At 38.5% G+C, this 12682-nt stretch overlaps 1 protein-coding gene and 1 non-coding gene across 16 annotated transcripts in view; one reads left to right on the top strand and one right to left on the bottom strand.

Moving 5' to 3' along the window:
• Nucleotides 1-12682, top strand: part of LOC136827599 (axotactin-like) — a 73141-nt gene that overhangs the window by 31128 nt on the left and 29331 nt on the right. For all 15 annotated transcript variants that reach the window (XM_067085129.1, XM_067085155.1, XM_067085090.1 and 12 more), the window contains 11 exons: nucleotides 508-711; nucleotides 2537-2645; nucleotides 3258-3461; nucleotides 4068-4216; nucleotides 4863-5030; nucleotides 5416-5511; nucleotides 5813-5945; nucleotides 6078-6187; nucleotides 7192-7315; nucleotides 8143-8318; nucleotides 12070-12180. In XM_067085129.1, the coding sequence (XP_066941230.1) occupies nucleotides 508-711; nucleotides 2537-2645; nucleotides 3258-3461; nucleotides 4068-4216; nucleotides 4863-5030; nucleotides 5416-5511; nucleotides 5813-5945; nucleotides 6078-6187; nucleotides 7192-7315; nucleotides 8143-8318; nucleotides 12070-12180 (1584 nt within the window). The remainder of the gene's footprint in view (nucleotides 1-507; nucleotides 712-2536; nucleotides 2646-3257; nucleotides 3462-4067; nucleotides 4217-4862; nucleotides 5031-5415; nucleotides 5512-5812; nucleotides 5946-6077; nucleotides 6188-7191; nucleotides 7316-8142; nucleotides 8319-12069; nucleotides 12181-12682) is intronic.
• Nucleotides 10269-10340, bottom strand: TRNAG-UCC (transfer RNA glycine (anticodon UCC)). The gene has a single exon. It is a non-coding gene; the product is annotated as a tRNA-Gly (tRNA).

Below are 12682 nucleotides of genomic sequence, written 5' to 3'. Positions count from 1 at the left end.
CCTATCAGAATATTATGAAACTTGTGTTAACTATTTGCAGCTTCTGAAATCTTATCAAGTTTCACTTATTCCTCACGTTCCTCGCTACATTGAACTGTATAAATTCATCCTTCTTGTTTGTTTAATCAAGTCTTTATATATATATATATATATATATATATATATATATATATATATATATATATATATATATATATATTTTTTATTTTACCTTCGCCAGTTAAGTAGAATCAACCAGTAAGGATGATTAACTCCATAGGTAGGTAAGACTTTGATCAAAGGTGTATCTGTTCAACGTACACATGATAAAAACATCTCGCAAACACTCAAAACAAGATAAAAGATAAAAAAAAAATATGATTGAAAATCCAGTCATTGGTCTTAGGAATGAAGACAAGCTCAGATCTTTTCCCAAATCAATTTACTGTCGGTGTCAGACCAATTTACTGTTTGTAGTTAATCAGTCAATCAACAAATCAGTCAAGCAATAACGTCCTCTCTTGCCAGACTCGCTTCGCGGACTCGATCCTCCTGTACGCGAACGCAGAGCACCCGGAGAGGCAGTACATCGCAGCCTCCCTCACTCAGAGTGGCACCATCTACGTCGAGGTCAACCTCGGGGCGGGGGCGGTCAGCGCCGAGATCGGCGAGGGCATGGACGCGGAAGTGTGGCACACGCTGAACATCATCCATCAACACGAGAAGATTGACGTAGGTTACTCTGAAGTTCACTTTTTATGTCTGTTTTTCCCGAACCTTGTAATAATCTTCCTTCCTTTAAAGGGCGTGTCTGTCACTTCCTTCTTTTAAAGGGCGTGTCTGTCACTTCCTTCTTTTAAAGGGCATGTCTGTCACTTCCTTCTCTTAAAGGGCATGTCTGTCACTTCCTTCTTTTAAAGGGCGTGTCTGTCACTTCCTTCTTTTAAAGGGCATGTTTCTACTTCCTTGTTTTAAAGGGCATGTCTGTCACTTCCTTCCTTTAAAGGGCGTGTCTGTCACTTCCTTCTTTTAAAGGGCATGTCTGTCACTTCCTTCTTTTAAAGGGAATGTCTGTCACTTCCTTCCTTTAAAGGGCATGTCTGTCACTTCCTTCTTTTAAAGGGCATGTCTGTCACTTCCTTCTTTTAAAGGGAATGTCTGTCACTTCCTTCTTTTAAAGGGCATGTCTGTCACTTCCTTCTTTTAAAGGGCATGTCTGTCACTTCCTTCTTTTAAAGGGAATGTCTGTCACTTCCTTCCTTTAAAGGGCATGTCTGTCACTTCCTTCTTTTAAAGGGCATGTCTGTCACTTCCATCTTTTAAAGGGCGTGTCTCTCACTTCCTTCTTTTAAAGGGCATGTCTGTCACTTCCTTCTTTTAAAGGGCATGTCTGTCACTTCCTTCCTTTGAAGGGCGTGTCTGTCACTTCCTTCCTTTGAAGGGCGTGTCTGTCACTTCCTTCTTTTAAAGGGCATGTCTGTCACTTCCTTCATTTAAAGGGCATGTCTGTCACTTTCCTTTAAAGGGCATGTCTGTCACTTCCTTCTTTTAAAGGGCTTGTCTGTCACTTCCTTCTTTTAAAGGGCGTGATTCTCACTTCCTTCTTTTAAAGGGCATGTCTGTCACTTCCTTCTTTTAAAGGGCATGTCTGTCACTTCCTTCCTTTGAAGGGCGTGTCTGTCACTTCCTTCTTTTAAAGGGCATGTCTGTCACTTCCTTCATTTAAAGGGCATGTCTGTCACTTCCTTCTTTTAGAGGGCATGTCTGTCACTTCCTTCTTTTAAAGGGCATGATTGTCACTTCCTTCTTTTAAAGGGCATGTCTGTCACTTCCTTCCTTTGAAGGGCGTGTCTGTCACTTCCTTTTTTTAAAGGGCATGTCTGTCACTTCCTTCTTTTAAAGGGCATGATTGTCACTTCCTTCTTTTAAAGGGCATGTCTGTCACTTCCTTCCTTTGAAGGGCGTGTCTGTCACTTCCTTCTTTTAAAGGGCATGTCTGTCACTTCCTTCTTTTAAAGGACATGTCTGTCACTTCCTTCTTTTAAAGGGCATGCCTGTCACTTCCTTCCTTCGTTTTCCTCTTTCATGGGGCCTGGGCTAGAAAAGGACATAAAGACAAAATCCACGAAGGAAAGAGAAACAATGGAGTGCTGTGAGGCCTTTCGACTTTCTGCTAAGTAAAGGACTAGAGTAAGTCGAAAGGCCTTGCAGAACTCCATTGTTTCACTTTCCTTCGTGGATTTTGTCTTTATGAATACACACATATATGTATTATACTGAATTTGTCTTATTAATTTCTCTATTTTTTCTTACTCCCGTAGAAAGAAACTTTCTTTTCAAGAACAATTTGGTCAGTGCTAATTGGAATCACTTAGTTTTTTGATGTTTGTGATCATAAACAACAGCTTTAACTTACTTTCTTTTCAGAGTAACTAATTAATTTCGTGCTTTCGAGTATCATCGTCCTTATTTTTTTAACGAAACTACTGCAGTTTCTTCATCTCATGTCACTGTTGAATTATATTAATACGAGTTTCTTTGTCAACTTATTCGGCAGCTCTACATTGACAGCAGACAATACACAACCTTAATTTTGCCAGGCGACATCCAGTATTTCCACCTCGACCCCGATTTCTACGTAGGAAATGCTCCACATCTTTCTCGAGGTTAGCGTCGAATCGCATATTTGTTTTCATTATCTGAGAGAGAGAGAGAGAGAGAGAGAGAGAGAGAGTCTTGACTGGAAACCAGGAAACCAGATACCTAATTCCACTCCTTAGTTCAACAGGGCAAACTGGGTCTTTAAGGAAACCTCCCATTTCATTCTTTCTCGTTAAGGGATCGAACTACACGTCTACTCTGTGTTGTGTACGTGTGAGAATGTGTGATTGAGAGAGAGAGAGAGAGAGAGAGAGAGAGAGAGAGAGAGAGAGAGAGAGAGAGAGAGAGAGAGAGAACCACCATCAAGTAACAGCCTAATGAGACTTTTTTTAATTAAGCAATAACAACATCAGTCTGGCTTTTGTTAACTAATCCTTGTAGCTCGAGTTTGAGAGAGAGAGAGAGAGAGAGAGAGAGAGAGAGAGAGAGAGAGAGAGAGAGAGAGAGAGAGATTGGACGTCCATGCCATTACCAGTTTTAGTTTCAAAATGATTCCAGTTAATCACTAGAAACAAGAATCACACAGGGATATTCTGTGGTGGGCTCCTTCTTCAAACGAACAGAAAACCAATCTGGAATTCTTGTTATTAGTAACTTTAATAACCTTTGTTCCTCAGCTTGCGCCTTGCCCTTGGACACTGGTCGCTCAGACTCAGGCAGCGACAACGGGAGCGGCCTGTCCTGCAGCAGCAGTAGTGGGTACAGATACCACTACGACAAGAACACGGGGACGTGTCTTCCTTTCAATTACACGGGATGCGGCGGCAACGCCAACATGTTCGACGATGAGCGGTCGTGCTTGGAGACGTGTTACGTGCCAGGTACTGTTGTATTAGTTAATTAAACTCTCTTACTCGAATGTGAAAGACTTTTTGTAGACATTTTTCTTTGATTTCTTTGTAATCGGGGCCCCTGTAAGTCTGTTTTAGAAAACTCCAGTGTATAGAGAAAAAAAACCGGTTCCGTTTTTCATGCATTTTACACTCGTACCGTCAAACTTTGGAATTCTCTTCCTGCTCATGGTTTTCTCTTTCTTAAGAGGCAGTAGACCTATCGCTTTTCTCGCAGTACAACACCACCCTTCTTTCCTGTTCCTTGTTTTGTCCTGGTCGCATTTTTCCGAGAAGTAGCCGAGTATTGTGCCAGCCTGGGACCTTTGAAAAAAGCGGGGCGCCATATCTTAAAAACTAAGCATAGAATTTCCTTGAAAATAATCTCATTACGCTTCCCACCCCAAATTACTCTCTTGACTCCTGTACTAACCAACCTAACCCAATCTAACCTAACCTAACCTAGGGGCATAGCAAAAAAAACGGGACTTGTGCAATACATCTCGGGAATATACGTCTGGGCCTGGGCTAGTAAAGGGCATTAGATTACCCATCCCTTTGGCCTTGTTTTAAAATTTCGTTTCTCTGCTCCTCTAGGCCTGCGTTCATTCAACGCCTTCATGGGCTGCATGCAGAGCGTTTTCTTCAACGACATAAGCATCCTGCAGTCGCTGAAGGAGAAGAACCGAACCACAAGATACTTCGGATCGACGGAGGAGCCGCCTCTCGGGACCTCTTGTAATGACGTAAGTGTCACGAAGTGTCACGTAAGTGGATGATGGTGCTAGATGATGATAGTACGACACCTATTGAATGGTGCGTGACTTAGTGGAATAGTATAACACCAGTTAGATGATGTGTGACTCGTGGAATAACACCACCCAAACTAAAGGTTCCGTCACCCAATAGGTATTTATGTGTGCTGAGAGGCTAACTTAATCTGTTTTGATTAAGAATCACGAAAACAGCGAGACAAAAAACTGGCAATTATAAGGATTGAGAGATTGAAGAAAATGGCAGCTTTGTAAATATGCAACAAGTAAGAAGCGCTGGAAGAAAAATTACGAATGGAATTGGAAAAAGACAGAGAACAATAGTTCCTCAGACTTATTTTCTTCATATTTCCAGCAGGTGTTCTCGATCTTCCTCAGATTAACAACAGGATTCCTCTGATTTTATGCAGCCTCTTAAAGCTATATTCAAAATAGCTAGAGAGTAATTTAAATTGAAATTTTGTGCGGCCAAAGACTTCTTCGGTTAGGAAGAGAGAGTCACTGTAGAGGCAACCAAATTGCAGTCACACCATGAGCATCAACACTCGACGGAGCAATTTATTTCTGGTGTACCTCATCAGAAAATTTTTTTTTTCACTTTTTTCCTTCTGTCTTTCAGACGAAATTCCTCTCGGTGACCTTCTCGACGGAGAGGGCAGCCATGACCCTGATGAATCCTGAACCCAATTTCCACCTGGCCATCTCCTTCAGACCAACCAAGCCTAAGGGCGTCTTAGCCTCTGGGGAAGTAGAACTCCAGCAGTATGAGTCCGTCGGCAATTGGGAGGTAAGTATGAGAGAGAGAGAGAGAGAGAGAGAGAGAGAGAGAGAGAGAGAGAGAGAGAGAGAGAGAGAGAGAGAGAGAGAGTCATAGGTCTCAAGTGTTCCTCCTCGACTTGATTCCAACTTGTAATAACATTTATGAATGCAATGGTATTCTGAAGGAACAAAGAGAGAGAGAGAGAGAGAGAGAGAGAGAGAGAGAGAGAGAGAGAGAGAGAGAGAGAGAGAGAGAGAGAGAGAGAGAGAGAGAGGGAGAGAGAGTCATAGGTCTCAAGTATCCCTCCTCGACTTGATTTGAACTTGTAATGACATTTATGAATGCAATGGTATTCTGAAGAAGCAAACATACATAATCTGGTGGCTTTTTATGATTGTGCATTTATTTTCAGTTACGACATGATTCGCACCACGTTTATTTCTACATACACGACAACCTTCTGACTCTGAAATCCGATGCCAAAATAAAGCTTGGGAACTGGCAATACGTAAGTTCAAAGCTTATTCAGTAATAGTAAGCATTCAGTTTTTAAGTAAAAATGGATTTCTTGAGATTATTTTGGTAGGTATCCAAGGTGATTAAGCTTTAGGAAGCATTTTATATGTAGAAATACAAATCTGTGTACATGTAAATATGCGTGATTTGCAGGTTTGCGATACGAAATAGCAGGTAATAGTTTCAGTATTGCTAAGATATCTTTGTTACGACTTGTTCCTAGGAAGTGGATTTTTTTGGCATTCTTACAAATCACCCTTTATGAAGGAATTAATGGAAGATCCGTTTTTCAGGTGGAGATCCAGTACAAATCAGGTCGGGTCAACATGATGGTCAATAACAAGAAACAAGGAAAGGAGGGCCCCGGAAAACTCACCTTCTCTCCTGAAGTGACCATTGGCAAGAACGCCTTGGAAGAGTTCCCGGGTACAATCTCTCTACATTTCTCAAACATTGTTTTACTTTCACTATTTTTGCTGCCATAATTATCATAAGTTGATTTCTCTCTTACAATTGTGAGGTCACTTTATTAATTAGATGTCTCTCTCTCTCTGCAAGGTTTCATCGGCTGCATACGAAAACTAATAATCGGAGGCACGCAACTGGACTTGAGGACGGTTGTCGGAACGCCAATGGTCAACAAGGGTGTCACCTACGATAATTGCCAGGTTAGTAGTATTGTGATGTTTTACCGAAGGATATTCTGATATTTTGTTTGTTGATAGTAGTGTTTTATATATATATATATATATATATATATATATATATATATATATATATATTTATATAAGCAATTTTTGGTAAGTGTGATAACAGACATAATGAGGCTTCTTTTTAGTATATTATTAATTTACTGTAATAATTAGGACTGTTTTTTAATGTTTTATTATTAGCAACAATTTTAGTTCCTACCCAGTACAGTATCTAGCCTAGCCTACAGTGCTCGGTCTCCCATTGGATGTAGGGCCTTTTTTTTTGATGCAGTGTACATTTAAAAATAAAAAAAGTACATCTAATATGGTATGTTATTTAGCTCTGAACTTAATTGTAATTTATGTGTAATGTTCTGTATAAAAAGGCAGGGTTAGGGTAGTAACTGGTGGCTGAGAATGTATTAATCCATTTTCAGTTATTTCTTATGGAAAAAATTGATTCGGATCTCGACTGAATCGCATCTCGAAGCTTCTTCTGGAACAGATTAGTGTCGAGGTCTGGGGTTCTACTGTATATATATGTGTATACATGTATGTATGTATGTATGTATGTATGTATACATATATATATATATATATATAATGCATATAGTATGTACAACCACACACTTGCACACACACATATATATATATATATATATATATATATATATATATATATATATATATATATATATATATATATATATATATATATATATATGTTACTTATATTTTGTACCAGTCAGTATATTCTTTTCTCTTCTGTGGCGATATCTTCAAGAATAAATTTACAAGGGAAAGGCTACATGTTCCGTTTACAACCTGAGGATGTTATAGTATTATTAAAGGAAGGAAAATTTTAAGAGTCAGGAAAAACAGAAACGGAGATTTCCAAGTCTTCCAAGCAGGAGGAGAGAAAAGTTGTTGAATCGCGTATTCCTGAGAGAATGACCCGGATGTCTGTTATTCCCCGACAGGTATTAGGACCTTGCGAGGGACCACAGGCCTGCGAGCATGGCGGCAAATGCTCCGTTGACAAAGACGATGAAGTAAAATGCGACTGTTCAGGCACCGGGTACTCAGGGAAGAGGTGCCACTTTTGTAAGTATAATCAGTTCGTTTACTTCGAGGCTGAGTTTTCCGCAATGTACAGTTTTTGTAAGATTCCTCCATAGATTTTAAGGGTTATTCAGCGTGAATGAATAGCACCCTCCTGTTGTTCAGAGCTAAGTAGTACTCTCTTCTTGATTTTTTTATAGCTGTGAGAAAGTGTTAATTAATCTCTTTCGGTTTGGTATCATTTACTACGAGTATAAGTGAATTCTATAACTCTAAGTATATTTTTAGGGAATTTCATAGTGTTCGGCCCAGTTGATCGCATTCCCCATTTGACAGACCTTTTTAAACTCTTGTATGTGACACTGAAACTGCGTTGTCTCAAATTTTGAACATCATCAGTGGTCAGTTTCCTTGAAGCTCATCAGTGAATAAAAAGTGATCAGGATTTTTGTCGTCTGTATCTGACACTACTGCCACTAGATGATAGAGTTTCCCAAATCGAGATTTCTCCGGTTCCCTTAGCACTGTACCAGAAATCCTTCAAGCTGGTCTAATGAAACCGTTGGGTTAATTTTGTGCAAAGTACTGTAAGGATAAAAAGTTATTTTTTAAAGACTGAACACAGAAATGGGTCAATGAGCATATGGGTCTTGGAATAAAAAAAAAAAAAATGAAAGATGCTGTCTGAAGAGATTGCAGGCATTTGTCGACAGAGCGTCTATATATTTATAAGTCTGTAAATGTGCAGGTAAAAGGGAAGCACTTCTGAATGTTGCACGAGTGAAAGGTGCCTAGTGTAAATTTGAGTTTCCCGAGCCGAGGTTGTTCTTCTCTTGATAAGGGTTAATAATGTGCTCATTTTCCCTCAGCGTTGTACAAGAAATCCTGCGAGCAATACCGACAGATTGGCCTCAAAAGTTCTGGTGTCTACCGTGTTGACTTGGATGGAAATGGGCCTTTGCCACCTGCCTACGTCAAGTGCTCCTTCAATTCGCTGCTGAGGGAAACCTATACGATTGTGGAACACAATGTGGATGAAGAATATGTGAGTAATGACAGATTACCTATAATGTCTGGAGAATAGTTATTACCCGTAGAATAAGGAGACTCCAGAGAGTTGAAGGTATATAGGTTTTTCTTTAAACCATTTTGGCTAACAAGGGTGGATACAGAGAACAAAGGTTGGTGCCACACTCCTACTTTCACATCTCGTTCAGTAAACTTCTACATTAGCCGCTTCGTGCACATAGACAGGTTACTTAGCAATGCGTTGCACCTCCTACACGCTGGACCATTCATCTCTATCTTGCAGGCACTCCCACCTCATGAACTTTAGAGCCCTGCTTTCCAATACCTCTTTCATTCATACGTCGAGAACCCTCAGACATCTGCGAATTTTATACACTTTTCACCAGCCTGTCATATTACATATTTTCCACATGAACACCCATCTAAAAATATTCTGATCTATCTTTCGCCAATTCCAACTCTTTTTAGTTGTTTCTAGTTATCTACACAATTCTCAGCATTTAAATTCTTTTTATGACATTTACTGCTTGAACAGTTCATCTAAACAACTTCAGCCTCTTCTAGTCTATTATCATAAATGCCAACATTACCTGCTCCAGTTCCCTGGTCTCCATTTACCTCATAACCTTACTCTTTTTGGCATTTACTTTCACCATTCCTCTCAAAACATTCATGACCCAATTGCTTATGCCACAGTTTTGCACCTACTTCTGTCCTTTGTTTGACATCTCATATCACTTCATCCATAAAGATATTAAGTTGCCAGGGATACAACTTACCCTTGTCTCAGACTCACTTTTACACAGAACTAGTCACTCTCCCGTCCAGTTAATATGACATGTTTCACTCTCGCCTTCTAATCGGACTCACTCGTCTTAAATACATTTAAAAACTTGTTTTCAACCTCATACTCTCCAACTTAAAACTTTTCTCCCATTCCTCTCCACCTTCAACTTAGACATACCTTGACATTTGCTTCAATCAAACAATTATCAGATATACCTCTTGCCCACACTCTTCTCACTATTACAGTAACTTATCTTCCATCGACTTTTTTCCAATACATAGCATAACCAACTCTTTTCCTCAGCATTGTGTCTTACCCAGGTATGCATATGAATATTCTAAAATCAACAATAGGGCACTGAGCAAGATAAGCACTTAAGTGGGCACTAGATAGAATCAACAATGGGGCACTGAGCAAGATAAGCACTTGGGCACTAGGAAGAACTAACACGGGCACTGAACAAGATAAGCACTTGGGCACTAGATGGAATCAACAATAGGGTACTGAGCAAGATAAGCACTTGGGCACTAGATGGAATCAACAATAGGGCACTGAGCAAGATAAGCACTGGGCACTAGATAGAATCAACAATGGGGCACTGAGCAAGATAAGCAATTGGGCACTAGATAGAATCAACAATAGGGCACTGAGCAAGATAAGCACTGGGCACTAGATAGAATCAACAATGGGGCACTGAGCAAGATAAGCACTTGGGCACTAGATAGGATAAACAATGGGGCACTGAGCCAACCAAGCAACGTCATCACTGTGGTAGTGGGCAAGATCAACATTATGACGTTTACGAAGCTCTAGTAAGATTGTCAACGTGATTGTGTGTAAGATCAGCAACAATATCAGCGAATGATATCGATCAGCACAGACAACGTTGCACTTAGTAAAAAATGACTGTGAGACATTGAGCAAGACTGAGTCAGATCACAGCTTTGGCACCGAGTAAGATCGACGATGTAGGGCTAAGACCGATTAAGACCGAGAATGTGGTCCTGGGTAAGATCGAGTGAGGTTACATAGTACAAATGCAAGGTTTTCCTCCTGTTACACCTTTCACCCTCAAGTTTCACTTAATAACCTCATAAGTACCAGCGCTTGGTCTTTGGCCTAAATTGTATTTTACATATATATAAAATCCTCATAATGAGCAAAGTAAAAATACTTTATTGCGATGGCCGGGAATCGAACCCGGGTCAACTGCTTGGAAGGCAGCTATGCTAACCACTATACCACCATCGCATGAAGAAAGATAATCATGAAGTTCTTTAAATACAAGTATAAAAGTAATCTTTTCCATTAATGAAAAGTAATAAGCAGGCGTTTAATGGGTGACAAAATAAGCATAAAGTCAGTCAGAGAGAGAGAGAGAGCGAGAGGCATATCTGTGATGTCAAAATTCCTTAGTCAGTTGATACATATAAGGAAATAAATAAGAAAGCGTATGAGTATATATAATATGCCCCGTTAGGTAGTGCCTTAATAAATAATAATAATAATTATTATTATTTTTATTATTTTATGATAATAATAATAATGATAATTATTATCATTCTGCAATTCTGGTACTGACGTTCGTAGCCTATGGTATGCATATGATACTTTATATATAAGTTCACGTCTAAGTCGATCTTCTGTCTATCTATTTATATATGTATATATACATATATATACATATATATATATATATATATATATGTGTGTGTGTGTGTGTAAATTAAATGCCAAAATATATGAGATGGCATTTCAATGTAATATCGGATTCTGCAAACTTTCACTTCTGAAACAGAGAGAAATATTGCTGTACGACATATGGAAGTTTAAAAGCGGAAATCGAATTATCTTAGGAGTTCAGTTTAATTCTTAAACATAATTATAGGATGCACTAAAATGAAATAGTTTTAAAAGATATTTGAACATGTAGGAGGTATAATCGCAGGTACTTGTTCAATTGACGTTCGGGAGTTACTGGTTTCCTATCTTATCTGTTCCTTAGCAAAACGTTTTTGCTTATTTAACTTAATTTAGTGCCCTGTTGTGGGTTAGGTGAGGTATTTTATATTTTAGGTTACTTGTGTACTTTCCTTGGAAAAAAATTTAGGCTTTGAGATCCCGAATATTTTATGTTATCTCGACCTGCGTGATTAATGTTTTTTTTTTTCCTTTCTCTATTCAAAATGCCCTCGCTATTCCGAGTTGTTGCAGAAAATGCTGACGGTGATAATCCCTAGGAGTGTGCTTAACAATGTGAAATGGTTACTGTCAACTGATTCTCTTTCATAAAGTTAACCCTTAAAGCGTACTGAGCTTTCTTCAACGACTAAAGAAAACGGAAATTGACACGTCACAATTCTTTTACTTTTTCTGATCACTCAGTAACTCTCATCTTCTTCATTTTTATTCCTTATAGAATTTCAAGCCTATGATCGTTGCTGTTCCAATAAACGGAATAAAATTGCATTAGGAGTAACGTGTCCAAATAAAAAAAAAAAAAAAAAATGTATTTTCGTCGAAGATGCCCGAGAGATCTTGCGTCAAAAGGAGTCATCTGTCATGTTCAACTAACCGCAGCTGTTTCAGCTTTCATCGTTAAGTAAAATATTCGAATTCTCAGCCTCGCTGGACAGAGCAATAACTTGATTCTGTTGACAAAAGCAAAAACTTAATACGTAGCGATGCACAAGTTTCGAAATGCTTTTCATTAAAATTAAAAATAGCCTCAAATTATCAGCTGTCCCTCTCTGATTTTCGTGGTAAATTTAGTTTGTAATAAATTGTTAGTATCTAAAGATATATATATATATATATATATATATATATATATATATATATATATTTATATGAATAAATAAACATATGTATATATAATGATATGAAATATATATATATATATATATATATATATATATATATATATATATATATACACATATATATATACATACATATATATATATTTCTTACTTCACAGGAAGTACGAAGGCCCGGAATCAAAGATTTCAAGTTGGACGTCCAGTACAGAGACTTCACACCCGAGATGCTGACCACTCTTGTCAGTCAGTCTAAGTCATGCCGTCAAGAGGTAAGTAGAAGAGAGAGAGAGAGAGAGAGAGAGAGAGAGAGAGAGAGAGAGAGAGAGAGAGTACGTTAGTGGGTAAAAGACAAGGCAAAAGGGTCTTGTTGATTTATTGCTCTGTTATGTATTGAGTAAAAATGTATGTAGCCTAGTATTGAAAAGTATTTGATAAAATTATTTTAATTTGACTAAAGTTAATTGAGTTTTTTCTGCATTAAACTCTTTGGGAGTAGAATGTCCTTGAGTTATACATAGTATATTTTAATTCCTTTTCGATAGAACTTTTATATTCACCTTTTTGTGGAATTCAGTCCTACAAACAGCATTCTTCTTCATTTAGTTATCTTTTAGTCCACATTTCTACATTCAGCTATTGATTTACTCACTCCACAGTCCTCCATTCATTCACTTACTCTTTCATTCCCCAATTCCGCATACAGTTACTCATTCAGTCCACATTTCTGCTTCCATTCATTTATTCACCCAGTCCTGCAGATCAACGCTCCTA

Source organism: Macrobrachium rosenbergii, chromosome 3 (assembly GCF_040412425.1).
Source record: "Macrobrachium rosenbergii isolate ZJJX-2024 chromosome 3, ASM4041242v1, whole genome shotgun sequence".
NCBI lineage: Eukaryota > Metazoa > Arthropoda > Malacostraca > Decapoda > Palaemonidae > Macrobrachium > Macrobrachium rosenbergii.
Note: the sequence above shows the minus strand (reverse complement) of the source record. Positions and strands in the feature narration are given on the sequence as shown.